This window comes from Podarcis bocagei, assembly GCF_964188305.1.
Source record: "Podarcis bocagei genome assembly, chromosome: 1".
Lineage (NCBI taxonomy): Eukaryota > Metazoa > Chordata > Lepidosauria > Squamata > Lacertidae > Podarcis > Podarcis bocagei.
Genome location: NC_138125.1, coordinates 113,801,285 through 113,818,135, shown reverse-complemented (window position 1 = coordinate 113,818,135; position 16,851 = coordinate 113,801,285). Strand labels below are relative to the sequence as shown.

Here is a 16,851-nt window from a genome sequence, read left to right as displayed (position 1 = left end):
ATGTAGTGTAATGTAATGTATATTGTCACACTCTTTTTGTTCTGTATTTTAACATCATCATCATTATTGTTAGTGTATTTTGAGGCCTTATGTTGCATCTCAGTGAAGAAATTGTGCATAGTGATTTTTTTAAATAAAAACCCTGCACCATCCCATTTTGGGGTCTGTGTTTTAATCTCTAACAATGCATGCCTACTCAGAAGTAAGTCCAGTGGAATCCAGTAAGGCTTACTCCCAGGTAGGTGAGATTAAACACTTGCTTCCAAAGAATCCTCTGCATGGAGAGAGACTCCTGATTTTTCTTCTTCTTCCAACCACAGCCCCATGTTCTGCTTCAGATCAGGAGGCCACTAGTATTTAGGGGAAGGAGAGGCTAATTTGAAATAGAAGACCATAATAAAACTGCTTAGCTTTCCCCATTCAAATCCATCTCAGTGAGCATGAGCTCAAGAAAGAAAGAGCTAGGATTCTTGATCTTTCAGACTGCTTACGCTTGCCTTAGAGGAGGGTTCCTATTCTGGAGGTGTAATAGGAATAGATTACACAGCATCTAGCAGTCATTTGTCCCCTTTATGCAGTTATGAGACTGGCCAAGACAGATGTGACCCTACCTTTTTTGACCACTGCGTTATGTGGTCTGTAAACCAGAAATCAAAGCCATAAAGAAGAACAAAAACAAAACAAAAAATACAGAAGATCTTCCCCTCCTGAAAGTTAGCACCCCATTTTCCAATCAAAAGACATCCATTTACTCTCTACTCAATTAATTTTTTGTGTGTGTTTTTTTTACAAAAAGCATTTACATCTGCAAAGTGTCCTAACACCTGAGGTGCTTCTTGCTTGACATGTCATTCCAAATTCTGTGCATTTCCTCAGGTGATATCTGATGCACTGTGATAACGCGCCGGTATCTACATAGGCTGTAGGCCATCTTCCAGTGATTAAAGCCACTGTTTTGAAAAGGGTGGATGCCCAGCTTCCGCAGGCAAAGTCCCACGTACACATCTTCAAGATGAAGAAGTCTTGTGTGGAGGGAGGTTTTGTAAATCATCTCCGCTACATCCGCTGAAAAGATGTAGCCAGTGCCCGAGCAAAATGGCGGGTAGTTACTGTCAGGGTACAAGTCCCTAGGCATGTACCACTTGCTACGGACATCCCTTATCGGGCCTCCGTTGATGACGTAGCCAGTGAAGTACCTCCGCCTCGGCTTGGTATTGGGTTTTAGCAATTTGTAAATGAGGTTGTCCATATTCACGAAGATGTCACTGTCCGTTTTCATGATGTACTTGGCTTTCGAACAAAATGTCGCCACCCACCTCATTCCCATCAACGTCTTCAGAGTCAGGTTGTGATAGGAGTCGATGAAATCCTCCACGATGATGTCATGGAAGATTTGACTTTCCTGCTCCACCATCTGATTTAACACGGGGTCTGTGTTTTTCCCCAGGAGAAAGAGAGTGGAAATCTTAATACCTTTGAAGTTGTTCTCGTCTCCCCATGTCTCCCGAATGGCTTGCCTGGCATCAAATTCTTTGTGTGTGGTGCTGATGAGAATGACCAGGAAGGGGGCATTCTTTTCGCATTTCTCCGGCTCGTTTATGAGGAAATCAAACGAGTGAGGATTGATTGGCCGAGTCCTTATATTGCCGAAGGAGACATTCTTTCTAGCTATTGAGATGGTGCGGAAACTTTTGTGGACTGTGTAGGACGAAGTGGGTCGTGTTATACTTAAGTACCACAGAGCACTTGCCCAGCAAACGACCGTCAAGACATACAAACAGGAGACTTTTGAAGCCATTGTTCCTGGAGCTCTCCTATTCAGCAGAACAAATGAATAGCCTCGCTACCTCTGGCATCTCCCACAAGGGCAGCATGTTACTTTCCAAGCCGTAAAGTTCGACGCAGAGAAGCAACTTGGAACGCATTCATGGAGCTTGGAGAAAAGCTTTAACGTCTTGAGGGGTGTTCCTTCTCCTGTGTAGTCCCCATTCCTTGTGGCAACGTGCTATTTCTGAAAAACATGAACAGAAAATGATTTTTTTTGACAGGGGCTGGTTTATGTTGATGCTAGCAGCAAAACATTTGAAATGCTAAATGATACCAGTTGAAGGTGTTTTAAGGTTTTGTGCAGAGATAAATGAATGGTAACTATTATCAACAGGTCACGACTGTAAGGAAGCAAATAAAGCATCATTAACTTAACATGGCAAAGCAATGCAGTTCACTTGGGTACTTTGATATTTTCAATATTGCCTAGCAATTATGGTAACCCATCTAAGATCTTCAGCAACAGGTCACAAATATCCATACCGATGTCTTTCTCTTACAACTAGTTTTGGCAACCCGCCCCGTCCCGTAATTGGCTGACCTAACATTCATCTGAACCATATGAAAAGAACCATTTATTGTAGGCTCATATAGCACAAAATATCAGCTGCCTTCTGAAGTTCAGGCAGCCCCTCACTTACCCAGGGGTTACGTTCCGAGGCATCGTATGTATTGGAAATTGCATATAATTGAAACCCTTTGAAAAAGCCTGCAAGAACCCCACTCTGCCCGTTTAGTGATGTTTCAATGACGACCTTATGACATTTCCGGGTCACTTCTGGGTTCAGTGCAATGCACATGTAGTCATGCACATATTGTACTCACATAAATAGGGGGCTGCCTGTATTGCATATATTTATATTTGTCCTTTCCTCAGAGTTCAAGGTAGCAAACACTAAAATAATCAACACTGAATAAATATAAAAAGAAACAACAAGAACATGGTTCAGCAGTCTGAGAACTGATGATACCCAGTTACAAGCAATGCCTGGTCAAAGCATTTAGTCTAGGTTCTCCCAAAAAAACTTGGTGCAAACTGTACAGATAAGGGCTTCAATAGCATTAAAATACAGAGACCACTAAGCAGGGCATATAAGGGAGGCTTCATCCTGCCTCCTCTCTAAGGACCTGCTTTAGGCTGGTCAAAAGCTTTCTTCCTTGGCAGCCTTTTGAATAATAAATGGTTGCCCCCTGTTAATTGTTTCTTGCCAGTTGTTTTCAAAGGTTCATATTTTTGTATTTAACTTTGCTATACTTAAACCTTTGCTCTCTCTGCTGCTTTTGTACTTTATGGCTGCTTTACTCTATTGTGGTCAAAACCTGACCCTCAAACTCAGTTCCTGTTTTAACGTATGTGAGTTGCTGCCTTGCGTTCACTGAAGAATGGCGGGGTAAAAGTGTTTGAAATAAAGAAATGGAGTACCATTTGCTACATTTGATTCTGATGGTTCTGCTGTGGGGTACCTCAGGCCACTATTAAATGCTATTTAATATCTATATGAAGCTGCTAGAAAGAGCCAGTAGGAGATCTGGGGCAAGGTGCTACTCGTACATCAATGATGTTTAGCTCTATTTCTCCATTATATCTGAGTGAGGAGAAGCTGTCTGGGCCCTGGACTAGTGCCTGGTTGGAATGGTTTGAGGGGAAATAAGCTTAGCTTGAATCCTGGCAAGATGGAAGCACTGTGGGGACAGTGGTTTCTGTATCAAAAAAAATGACAATTGCCAGCCCTGAATGGGATTGGTACACAGTCTAATAGTGCTTCTGGACCCCACTTTTCTCAGTGGAGGTCCAGATAACCTCGGTCGCTAGAAGTCCCCTTTACTAGCTGAACCTGGTAGGAAGCTACAAGTGTTCCTAGACGGGGATTTCTCCAGTATTCCCCCCCCCCCCCCCCGGTTAAAAAATTGAATCATCTTTTTTAATTTTCAAAATGCAATAAATGCAACTAAAAAATGCTGGTAATAAATTTATGTGGTACTTCAAATCCCCTACAGTTCAGATTTTTAAAATATATATATAATGTGGTTTGCTGCGTTTGTTTTTATTTGAGTTGTTAAAAAATGGAAAATTGTGGCTTATGCTTTCATGCATGCAAATTAAACAAAAGGGACAATAAATATCTGCTTTTGAATAAAAAGCCACTCTTCTTTTTACACTGTGAAAAAGTTGTTGGTGCATTTTTTATTATGATGACAGAAACGAGATTTCTCTGTTGTGAAATACTAGAGGCTAGGGAATTACTTTGGGGAACTTTTAAATAGTCTTAATGTTTAAAATTTCCCTTTATAGTAAATCAAGAGCCACTGTAATGAATGGGGAAATATGATTCCCAACCATATTTATCCTAGAACATAAGACTCTTCTTTATGGTTGATGCACTTACCATTTAGCACAAGACATTTTGCTTTAAAGAGATTTGAAGGCCTTTCAGGAAACGTTCAAAAACATTCTGAACAGAAATAAATCTGATTATATAGGATGTTGTTGATGGTTTTTTTTAAAAAAAACCCTTAATTCTTTTTACTACTAAATATACTTGCATAAAAATAGGATCATTGGCACCAGAAAAGAGTTTGGGAATTCCCTAGGCTTGTAGAAAACTTTGGAAAATCCAAAGTTTGGATGACTTTTTGGCTTCTTCTTTTTCAGTTTCCCCCTGAATACAAGTTATAGTATCTCCCACAGAATACAATGGAACCAGTTAATCACTGCTGCCTTATGTTAGACCCAAACCATATCTGATCCCACCTAACTTGGTTAATTAAGCTTCTGTTGAACTTTTTCTCACTGAACTCGTGGAGGCTTAAAGGTGTTTTAACACCTCTACATTTCCACTCAGATCTCCCATGATCCTCCGCAGTTCAACTAGGCATGCCAGGTACTGAACCCATGGACCTTCTACTCTACCACTGAGCTTATAAGCCTTTGCATATATATTTAGGTTAGTACATCCCCTCCCCCCCGATTCTGTGCCGTACTTTCAGGGTGGAATGTTTTTTTTGGAAATTTGTTCCAGAGGCATCTAACTCTTGTATTTCCCCTCTCATTGCCTTTAAGAAATTGTTCTTGGAACTTCCTCGGATTCCGTGTTGCGCGATAGGTCACCCGTGATTACATCGATCACATTCCGCTATGGCAGTAACGTGGAAATTGCATCCTGGAGAGATTATAAACTGATGCAAATAACACATTTCACCTTCAGTTGCCATAGCCACTGTGATTATTCCTCATCACGTATGTGCCATGCTCTCCTCCAAGCTTTCTCAGCGAGCCTCCTTCCCTCTATTAAATCAACTATAGTGTTTTTCGTTTGATGGAAACTTTACCACAGCAACAGACAGGGACCCCCACCCCCATACGAGCCCTCGGCGCCTTTCTTTTTTGGGCAGGGATGTCTTTCAATGCTATTTAATGAATTCTTCATTATCTCTGCAATAATGCTACTGACAATAATTGCCACCGGAGCCTGTTAAATTATATCGTAGTAAGGAGCTGTTTCTCTGCTCCTTGTCTTAATCTTAAGCCTATTCTTTCCTGTAGTGTTCATAAAGATGCTTGTGGCGTGGCAGCCTGGGTTGTGACTTTCAGAAGGGGTGACAATGGCCTTGGTGATATAGAAGCCTCTTGGCGGAGCAGCGCAGCTTTCAATTAATCTGTGTCAGGATGAGAGGAGCTAATACTAATATGATGGCTCAAACATCTGAAAGCATACTTACGATGTCCGGGGTGTTAGCTCACTGAACTGAATAATGAATTGGCCTCCTATAACTCAACAAGTTATCATGACAAACAATTTAAAACTTTGGCATTTACTGGGCAAATTTCTAGGAGAGCTTACACGTCAGATTATCCACACAAAATTATCCAGGTATTCCTAGTGCCTTTCACTCCAAATTCAGTTCTCCACATTTCTTTTTTTAAGTCATCAAGAAAATTCATTAGCATTTTAGCGCTAATTACCCGCGGCAATAATTTTGACAAATCCCAGCTTTCTTACTCTTGGCCATGCCATTTGTGCCATCTTATTAATTGTCATCTTATTAAAATCACTCACTTTTGATCTTGCTTCACTTACTATTTATAGTGGCACACTAACTGTTTTGGAGTTGGTATTTTATTTATTTTTTGCATGCTGCCATGTGATGTCATTATTCAGCAAGTATTCCAGAATAGTGTTCTTAAAAAACAACACAGCCCTGCTTTTCCTTCTCTACCACAAAAAAATCTGATACTTCGAGAAAGATCTGGAATGGCTCTGTGGGTGGCATTATTCTGGTTTTTGGTGTGGAGGGGATGGGGGTTGGTGGATGTGGTTTGGGGGACGCCTGTTTCATGCCACTTCTATTTGACTGGTGTGAGTTGTCAGTCTGAGAGTTCAATTCCGAGGAGAGTGGTGGGAGTCAAAGTACTGCCCGTGACATCAATTCTTTGGTGCAGACAAACTTTCATCAGAACAACCAGGTTTGCCATACCTAAGGCAGACACATTTTCCTCTTTTAATCTCATATACTGCACACCCACATGATTAGAATTCCTGAATGCTAGGCATTAAATACGAAAAACAAACAAACAAACAAACAAACAAACAAACAAACAAACCCCAATAAAATGGCTGTCCACAAGTGCAAACTCATAACTACAGCATTTACTGGCTGAAGGAACATGAGGGTATGTAAAGGGTGGGACTTCGGCTTTGGAACTTTTTCCAGCTTGGGCACAACTTGTCAATTGTGTGGAAAGTAAAACCCCACACTCGCTCTCTGATAACAGGGGCTGACCAAAGCTGCAGATACAATTTCACTCCTCAAAACATCACAACAGACAGCAGTTATACAGCAGTACCTCGGTTTACAGACGCTTCAGGTTACAGACTCCGCTAACCCAGAAATAGTACCTCGGGTTAAGAACTTTGCTTCAGGATGAGAACAGAAATTGCACGGTGGCAGCGGGAGGCCCCATTAGCTAAAGTGGTACCTCAAGTTAAGAACAGTTTCAGGTTAAGAATGGACCTCCAGAAGGAATTAAGTTCTTAACTCGAGGTACCACTGTATCACAATGACTGGTAAGTGCAGACAGGCCTTTCAAAAACTTTGGGTCCAAAATCAACTACAGATACTTTAAGTGTCCCTATTTTCCAGGGGCAGTCCCAGATTTTCAGAAGCCACCCTGGTTTCTGGTTTGATTCTGGAATGTCCTGCTTTTCCTTAGGACGATCCTATTTTCATCAGAGAAATGTTGGAGGGTATGCAACTATACCACTACAAATAACATCTGCAGGAGGCCCCCTTGTTTGTAAAAATAAAATAAAAAGTGGTCAACACCACTTCTCCCAAGAGCAATGCCCCGCTTCATGAATATTTTACTTAATTATTTTGAAATCTGAGACAGAAAAACACACACCCATGATGTCCTTCCAAGCCACACATAGGTGCTGGCTCCCTGCGGACCTGGGTGCCTGAGCACCCACAAAATTCCCCATGAAGTGGCCGGGCACCCAGACATTTTGGTGCCTGGGCCACTTCATGGCACCCACAGGCCCAGGCACCCACACCTAGAAGAAATGTTTTGCATCTAATACTCTGCTAGCATGGTTCCACTAGTGCAATGGGGTTCTCCTTCCACTGTGTGCCCCCAAAATCTTCTTTTGAGGGTGCACAGGGAACTGGAGGGGACAGGAAAAGAAGTTCTATCGTGTGCATGGAAGTCCCTTATGCCAATGGTCCATTCTGGTTTAGGACTAAGGAATCTACTATATATAAAGAAACAGCAATCAGAAAACCATAATAACTATTTTCATTATTAATAGAATTTCAGTTGTATTCAGTATGATGAATGCAACAATGGCAATGAGTAGAAGAATCAGACACCTTAATTTTTTTACCCATTAACTTCTATTCTTTGAAAATAATTGATCATGGAAATCATAATATCTCAATGCAGATGTCATGGAGGGCATTTAATGATGTTAATTGGCTCTCTAGACTCAGGGACAATAGAAAAATCATGTACCGTTTTGAATATCATAATCTTCAATGAATTCTGTTTGAAGCAACATACGTGACAAAATTGCTTAGAATAAAGGTCATCAGCACTGATCCTTTTCTACAGGAGACATCTTTGATTAAACTCTGTTCAATCAACAGACTCATATTCTAAAATATGTGATTAATCCATCATTTCACAACCCATTAGGATTTTCAGTCCAGACATTGTGCAGAAGGAACTGAACTCTTTGACTTTTTATGAAAATGAAACATCTGAGTTTTAGATTTATAAAGGGGAAATTGGACAGCAATATGAATGTGCAGCAAGAATGTGTAATAATCTAAACAGGAAGGGAACCTGAAATTCTACCTTTTTTGTAACAAAAAAGAGATTGTTTTAAAAAAAATGCTTTTTAAAAGAAATGATGTGTTATAGATGTAAACATTTTAAGTGCCAACAGATACGAAGCAGCAAAATATTTTATAATGTTTAAAATTGTGACGTGTAATTATAGCTTTTTATCGACATAATTCTGGAACCTACTGAAGATATATAACGCAAGGTCTCTAAACTTCCAGTTACCCACCACAAATAAAAGCAGACATAAGCTACGCAGGGAACATGCCAATCACAACACGACTGAGTGCTCTCTCTCCACCCCACCCGAATTTCTAAATAAAATTTTAATATGCTGATTCCTACCTGGAAACGATTTCTAACCTGCAAGCTGTGTTCCTTTATCATGAACATGAACTTAGTCAGGCCGACTATATGTGTGAATTCTGCTTGCTGGTTTCGCTGCAGCAAATGTTCAGCCACAGTGTGAACAGAATGCTGGACTAGATGGGCCACTGGCCTGATCCTGCAGGATCTTCTTAAGTGAGCTCTATATGCAGAAGGGTCCACAAGGCATCACTCACTCCCCTGAGATGCACAACATTCTCATCACTTTCCTTAACCTTTGATGGGGAGCAAACAGCCAACATTGACTCCAGTGAAAACATTGCACATTTGAGGTAACCTGAAAGTTTGCTTCATTATTTGGTCTTTGTTCTGCCCTCTGTCACCTAAGTGTCCTCGGTTTGACTCCCAATTTCAAAAAAGAAAAGAGAATATGGTCAGCATAGAACAGTGATGGGGATCCTGTGGATCCCCCAGATGTTGGAGTATTCCACCTCCCATCAGCACCAGCTAGCATGGCTGGTGGTCAAGGATGATGGGAGCTGTAGTCCAACAACATCTGGAAGGCCCCAGGGTCCCTACTCCTGGCACAGAAGATCAGAAAACTACAAAAACAGCAGGTAAAAGATGATTGTTGTTGTTTTGAAAGCAGCTTGAAATTATTTAAAGGTTGGTAGAAAACAGAAATGGTATTTTTGGATGTTATGTTATCAAGGGCAGATGGGGAGAACATTCCTCAGGCTGGCTGCCACAAGATGGCCGCCGTCTCCAGTTGCCATCTGCCTCAGGACATTCAGAGGAGAGTCTCTTGGAGTCTTCTGCCTCTTCAGTTCCAGCCATTTCCCAGTCCCAGCCTGTTTCAGTTACACTCAAGAGGGTGGTGGTAGGTGAAACACCTATATAGTTCACCCCCATTTTGAAATTGGCTGGGGTGGGTGGGTAACAGAGGTCTGGATTTTGTCCTCCCCCTCTCCTCCCATAAGAAGATGACTGACCATATTGAACCACCTCTAACAGTAGGCCTGCATGCATTAGGTCCCAACATCTGGAGCAAGTTTCTCAGTTTGGGAAAATGTATGCACGGCACCCTTGTGTATGCAGGTTCTCGCCTGTTGGATCAGGGCACATGTCTTTAAATTGTAAGTGTTTAAAATGTAAAGCGTAAAATAGAAGTTACCAAGGGGTCTAAGGAAGAAAGTGCTACGTGAGTATTTCTGTCTCCTGTTTCCATAGCAGCGATATTAAAAAAGTCCTGCAAGCCACTCCAGAAAAAAGGTTCTTTTTTTCCCAACAGAAAACTCCAAATCGTAATTCTCATTCATTGCAGAATTTTGTTCCTAGATCTGTGTGCAGGAAATATGGTATGCTAGTTAAAAATGACACGCTTTAGGCAAAAATATGCATCTACTTAAATGCACAGCTGGCTGATTAACGAAATTTACAACCGCTGTCAGGGTAGCTGTTAAATCTAGGAACAGAAGACGGAAACTAGGTTCAGATGTGTTTAAGAGGAACAGCTATGCAAGAACGAGCTTGATGGGTCCACTTATTACTTTGAATGGGGAAGTTCTGACATCTTTGTTAAGTTCTTATTGAAAATAAGGCAGAGCTGCTCACTTTGGTAGGCCTGGAGCAAGAGGCTGTTTGTTGATGAACAGCCCAACATGCAGCTGCAGAGGAGATGAAAGGAACCACAAGAACAAACTAACGGGTGGAGTTTTAGCTCCAGCCACTACCACATTCTTCTTTTGAAAGTCCAGTCAAAGAGCGGGAATTGCTCTGTAAGTTTATGTGAAGATAAACAACCTGAGTGTTCTGACTCTTCCTCCACCCATTAGATCAGTGTTTCCCAACCTTTTTTGGGCAAAGGCACACTTGTTTCATGAAAAAAATCTCGAGGCACACCACCATGCCAGATGGGGAAAGGTCACTTTTTACTTATGTAAAAAAAAATAAAAAAATAGTAACAGCATAGAAGGTAATGGTTAGGCTAGCATCCCTCTTCCAAATATGCTAGGTTTTTATTTGCAGGGACTGTTCTACATGGGAAAGCATTCAGCACTGTCATTCTCCCATCTGCCATCTGAATTGGTACTATTCTGGGTCAACTTACTCTGCTGCATGTGTAGATGAAAATGGCACCAAGTGTGGGGGAGGGGGCAGAACAGGTTTCAGATACAGGATATTAAGCATACACGTACTTCAGATTGAACTGGTTGCTTGCTTTGCAAGTTTTCATTTCCCAAATGACTGCCTTGGCAAGCGCAATACCTACCAGGCTCAACGCCGGTCTCGCGCTGCCGCTTCCCGCGCTCTCAAGGACCCGGGAGGAGGAAGGCGTGAAGGGAATCCTGAAGGCGCGAAAACCTCGCGCATGCGCAGGCCTTCCGCCTGCGACAGCCCAGTAGGCCGGCCGAAGCGAGCGGCGATGGGATGTGGGAGAGAGCTCGCTCACCACCCCGTGTGTGCCTATGTGGGGCACGTTACAGCCCCATGACGTCAGCGCCACGCAGGCAGCCAGGCAGGCAGACAGCGAGAGCCCCGCGCTGGGCGGCCTCTCCTCGCTGCCGCCGCCCCGCTTCTCGCTGCCCGACTCGCCCGCCTCCCTCCCACGGCACACCAGGCAACGTCTCGCGGCACACTAGTGTGCCGCGGAACACCGGTTGGGAAACACTGCATTAGATACCACAGAGGCCACGACCCCTTGTGTTTAACCAGGGTGCTGCTGCTAACCTAAATGCAACAATGAGAGGATTCAGACTTCTTGCTCAGTCTCTTATTTCTTTCTCAGCACCATTAGAATTACCTCTAGTAGATGTTCTTGTGTTTTTATTTGAGGTGCATAAAGTTCCTGGAGTGCTGGAACCTCTGGTCAAACATGCTAGTCCAGACCTTTAATCTAATCTTATCTATCTATCTATCTATCTATCTATCTATCTATCTATATCTATCTATCTATCTATCTATCTATCTATCTATCATTTATCTATCTATCATCTATCTATCTATCTATCATCTATCTATCTATCTATCATCATCTATCTATATCTATCATCTATCTATCTATCATCTATCTATCTATCTATCTATCTATCTATCTATCTATCTATCTATCATCTATCTATCTATCTATCTATCTATCTATCTATCTATCTTCTATCTATCATCTATCTATCATCTATCTATCTTCTATCTATCATCTATCTATCATCTATCTATCTATCTATCTATCATCTATCTATCTATCTATCTATCTATCTATCTATCTATCTATCTATCATCTATCTATCATCTATCTATCTATCATCTATCTAATCTATCATCTTCCTTCCTTCCTTCCTTCCTTCCTTCCTTCCTTCCTTCCTTCCTTCCTTCCTTCCTTCCTTCCTTCCTTCCTTCCTTTGCATCTGCATCGTTTGATTTATTGCAATTGTTGCTCCCTGTTGAACAAAATCCCCTGGGTAATCCCATGTGCTCTGCCTTTCCATACTGTGAATTGTTTCTTTGGCAAGGTATGAAAGTGGGGTTTCTCTCCCACATCCTCATTAGGCAGCCTGCACATTATACTTGCATTTTCTCCCCCATCACACTCTCGCTAGTGGAGCATGAGCCAGGCAATCCCTGCATCCCAATCTAATTGGAGGTTTCAGAATATTCTGCACATAACCTTTTAGATCCCTAGTGGGATGAGGCAGGTGCAGTTGGGCTTAGTGCCTTTCCCCATACAAAGCAGAGTAACTATGGACTAATGGAACTGCAGGCTTCAACAGAAGAGGGATAAATTGTGTATATCTCAGAGTTTGCTTGTGCTGGAACACCAGGGAAGTATGCAGAGTACATTCCTTATAATATGGAGGTGTTACCGTTAACGTCCTATTCTTCTCCTTCACCCACATGCACACTCACTAAAGCACATGTGTGAAACTCCCCTAAACTGGCCAAGGCTACCAACGAAGGCATGACTGCCCTGAGATTTGATCCCAGCACGTTCATGTCTAGGTCTTACCCCCCTCAGCCCCAGCAACCACTTTTGGGTTTCCCCCAAATTCTTAGGATTTTCAAAGCGGGAAACTGCAAACTAATTCCAGACACTTGTATAAGGCTGTGATGCTTGGTGGAACAAAGGCTTTTTTCAGCTGGAACTCGCCAGAACTCAGTTCCGCCCCCTCTCAGGTGGGCACCATTGCTATTCTAAGAGAACAAGGGAGGTGTCCATGGTGAGTTTCATCATCTTTTCCTAGAAAAACAGCAGTGGCTAAAACTGGTGGAATGGAAGGGCAGGGAGGCCAACAGGTGGCAGAGCCAGAGCCCATCACAGGCAGAATCAGCTAATCTCTTCTTTCACCCCCATCCTCCCCACTGCTAAGTTCCAAAATGGCAACACTGAGACTAAAAAGGAGGGTATTGAAAGTCTGTGCCAGCTGCTGGACTGGGTGTAAGTAATAAGGCAGGAAGGCTAAGGGCAGACTGTGGTTGGTGAGGCAATGCTCCATTTGCCCTGACGGACCAGCCTCCCCTGGTGTCAGGTGACTTGTGGTGGCAAGGCTAGTCTTGGCTGGTCCTATCAGCTATGCAAATTGAACCAAGAGAGACCTCACCACCAGCGATAGACTTACAGTGGGACCCAATGTTAGCATGGAGCCACGTTGACTAACAACCTGTATACTTGCCATGATTCCCAGCAAGCAATGTGCGGTACCTCCAATGGGAATTTCCTCTAATGTAATTTGGTTCCCTCAGGATTCCGTAATTGTCTTTTCTGAGCAGCAGTTGCTGACTTTACCTTTGGGGGTGTTTTTTAGATGAAATCTGGTGGCAGCTCTGTCCATTACTGAGCATTCATCCTGATTTGCTTGCACAAGGTTTAAACGGAGGTTATACTCTATCCAGTCTTTATTGAGTATCCATTCTGATTTGCTTGCGGGACAGTTATAGGTGAATAAGCATTTCTCCCACATTCATTCTGATCTGCTTGTGGGGTGTTTATACATCTTTTCTTTAGGGCTTGCCCACACTTCTGCTTGTGCTGTCCTTAGAAATAGCAAATTTCCCACTTGACCCGCACTTTCTAGGAAAGGGGCCAAGTTGTTTCCACCTTGCCCCACTCCTTTCCAAAGGAAATTGCGCTCTTTAGCAATAGATAGGAACAAATGGCAATTTGGGGGAAACCTGAACTGCTGTTTGCTCCAATTGCTCCAACAGTGGAATTTGCTGCCAAGGAGTGTGGTGGAGTCTCCTTCTTTGGAGGTCTTTAAGCAGAGGCTTGACAACCATATGTCAGGAGTGCTCTGATGGTGTTTCCTGCTTGGCAGGGGGTTGGACTCGATGGCCCTTGTGGTCTCTTCCAACTCTATGATTCTATGAGTGCTAAAGAGTGGTTCCCCCTGGGGGAAAGCAAGGGGAAAAGATAAAGTGTGGAGTCATTCAACCCAAACTTTTCAATGCATTTCCCCAACACTTCCCAACCACAGAATGCTTTTTTTTTTTAATGGATTTGTTTTGCTAGGGAGGCAGGGCCCTTTGATCTGCTTCAAATGTGAAAACCTAAAAGTTCTGATATGTGATGGAATCTCTCCCACAAAACAGTGGTGGTGCCACAGGTCCAAGTTTGGACAACAAATGCTGTTTAATCGGGATAGCTCAGTTGGCAGAGCACAAGTCTCTTAATCTCAGGGTTGTGGGTTCAAGTCCCACGTTGGGCAAAAGATTCCTGCATTGCAGGGGGTTGGACGAGACGATCCCAATGGTCCCTTTCCAACTTTATGATTCTAGGATTGTGATGCTACTCTTTGTGTTCAGGGTTTGTTTGCTGCTATTCTTGGTTTGGTCATTTGTGTTTCTAATGGTTAGATCGCTGTCGCCTTTATGTTTGCTTTTATATTCATAAGTCGCTTGGGGAATTACCTTCCCTGGAGAAAAGCAGGGAATCTTTATGTACTGGCCCATATTTTAATGGCCTAGGAAGGTGAGAAACAACTTTGACAGTTGTCTTTTATCAATGCAAATTTGTATTGTCTTTTCTCTTCCAAGGCTTTTCAGTCCTTTGTGCAGGTGAGGAGAGTGCTCTTGAACTCAGGTCCTGCTTGAGGGTTTCTCACGGGCACCTGGTTGGAGACCAGGGCTCTTACCTTCTTACCCAGCTTGCTGTTTTGTTTTTTTTTAAATTCCATGGACTGCTTTTGTACTGCTCTCTAACATTACAGTGCCCTGACGGTCTTGTTTTTATTTTAATTTGTTTTACTGTTAATGCTAACTTCCTGTAAGCTGCTCTGGGAATTTGCCGAAAGATGGGGGATAAATTAAATCAATGCATACATTGCATCCACGACAAGAGGGGGGGAACGACGCTGGCGTGTTGTGTCCACATTCAGAGCTGGTCCTTTAGAGACGAGGCGCAGAGCTGCCAATGCAATTTGCATCTCTCGCTTAATACTTTAATAGTGCCTTCCTTTGGGGGAAATGGCAAGGGCTTTAAAAATATTCGCTCGCTGAGCATCTCTGAGGCTGGCAGGAAAGTAATAAAATCTACTAGACCAAAATACCTCCCTTAGAGGTGGGGAAATTCAGCAGAGTGTTTTTCCTCGAGAGCCATTCTCGAGGAAATGTATCGAGACAATGCATTCATACTCCATTCTGGGATGGAGTAGCCTTTCCTGAGTAATTTACTAAGCTGTGAGGACAAGCAAGTACATCCGCTCAAACAGCAGTGGCTTGGCTCTAATGATCTCGAACCCGGAGCTGCTCAGAAAGAAGCCCCCCGTGCGTGGGCTCTTGAACTCTGAACATCTCACCTCCGCTATTCTTTGGCCTCTTTCTGTCATGCCTAGGAAGCTTCCATCACAATTTTAATCTGAGAGCTGTCTTGGAACAAAAGGTCTGTCTGCCCACCCTCCCCTGCACCTCTTGTGTCCCTTGAACCTGTTCTTTCTAACTATTCATTTCTCTGACATGAAGAGCAGCCTGAGGCAAAAGCGACACACAATTCGGCACAGCAGCTGCTAAAGCCAACTGGTATGGCAGTTCATATTGAAGCTGGGGTGGTGTTGGGAGACATTATTCAGAGTAGCACTTCTGAGTTCAGGCAGGAAAGTGAATATGTGTTTGTTTGTTTGTTTGTTTGTTTGTTTGTATGTGTCAGAGAGTGTCTGTTTCATTCATATTGGAGGAAATATGAACAATATAATTACAGAATATAATTATAATTACAGAAGGAAACGCACTCTCTCTTTCCACAGTGGGTGGGATCCAGCGTTCCTGTTCTGCTACCACACTCACTCATGAAACAGAATTTCCCCCTAATATATATAATTTTGTACACACTGTTCAGCTGCAGAACTGCACTGCAAAATTCAGAGATGTGCCAAAACTGGTAAGATTAATGTGTTTTGCTTTGAGGATTGGTTTGAAAAGTGTGAATTCTCATTAAACGGCAAAGGAAAACAAAATTCACCCCCACCCCTAACCCTGGGAGCTTTTTGGTTTCTCTGTTTTGTTTGGGTCCCCCCCCCCCCGAAAAAGTGGGGTAAGATTGCTTTACATAAACAAATAATAATTTTCAGTGCGGTCTGTTGAATGTTATGATATGCCCCACATGTATGGTAACATTAAGCCTTTTCGCACTGTTGGAAATTGTGTGGGCCTGAGTGTGGGTTAAGGCATTCATATACCACCCTTCTTCCAAACCTCACTCACGTGTGTGTGTGTGTGCGCGCGCGCGCACGCACGCACACACACACACAGGATTGCAGCTTGGAAAATGAACATACTTTAAAGGGCATAATCCAAATCTCTTTCCACACATCCCCCTGGCACAAGTTCCAACAGTGTGTGTGGGAAAGCTATTATGGCTTACCACCAACTCTCTGCTATGCTTAATGTTCAAGTGGTAGTGCTCTGTGGTCTCACTAAATATATACGATGCGTAAGAAAACACCTAGAACTGGACAATGTAGCCTGGTGCTGCAACCAAGCTGATTATGCAAACCCATTCTCATTGTAAGAGAAGTTTGTTAGAATCATAGAGTTGGAAGGGACCCTGAAGGTCATCCATCCCAACCCCTGCAATGCAGGAATCACAACTAAAGCACCCATGACAGATGGCCACCCAACCTCTGCTTAAAAACCTCCCACGAAGAAGAGTCCACGACCTCCCAAGGATAGCACAGTTGGGTGGAATCTAGACACATATAAAAAAACTGTGATAATGGTTAAAAAAACGTTTTGAAAAATATATTGAATTTGCCATAAACTCACCATCGCCATCTAGTGTCACAATTGTATAATGCACGCAAAACATTGTATTTGCAGATGTACAGCTGAGTCCTTGGTTAGAGCGTGCTGCCGATATTGCCAAG

General features: G+C 42.8%; 2 protein-coding genes across 3 annotated transcripts in view; one reads left to right on the top strand and one right to left on the bottom strand.

Moving 5' to 3' along the window:
* B3GALT1 (beta-1,3-galactosyltransferase 1) overlaps positions 1-16,851 on the bottom strand; it is a 323,903-nt gene continuing 307,052 nt past the window's right edge. For both annotated transcript variants that reach the window (XM_081183120.1, XM_081183119.1), the window contains exon 5: positions 1-2,011. In XM_081183120.1, coding sequence (XP_081039246.1) covers positions 818-1,798 — 981 coding nt within the window. In that variant the 5' untranslated portion in view covers positions 1,799-2,011 and the 3' untranslated portion in view covers positions 1-817. The remainder of the gene's footprint in view (positions 2,012-16,851) is intronic.
* The window catches only part of LOC308581530 (uncharacterized protein), a gene marked incomplete at its 5' end in the record, with an annotated part of 84,933 nt that overhangs the window by 27,415 nt on the left and 40,667 nt on the right, over positions 1-16,851 (top strand). The gene's annotated exons all lie outside the window — the stretch shown is intronic.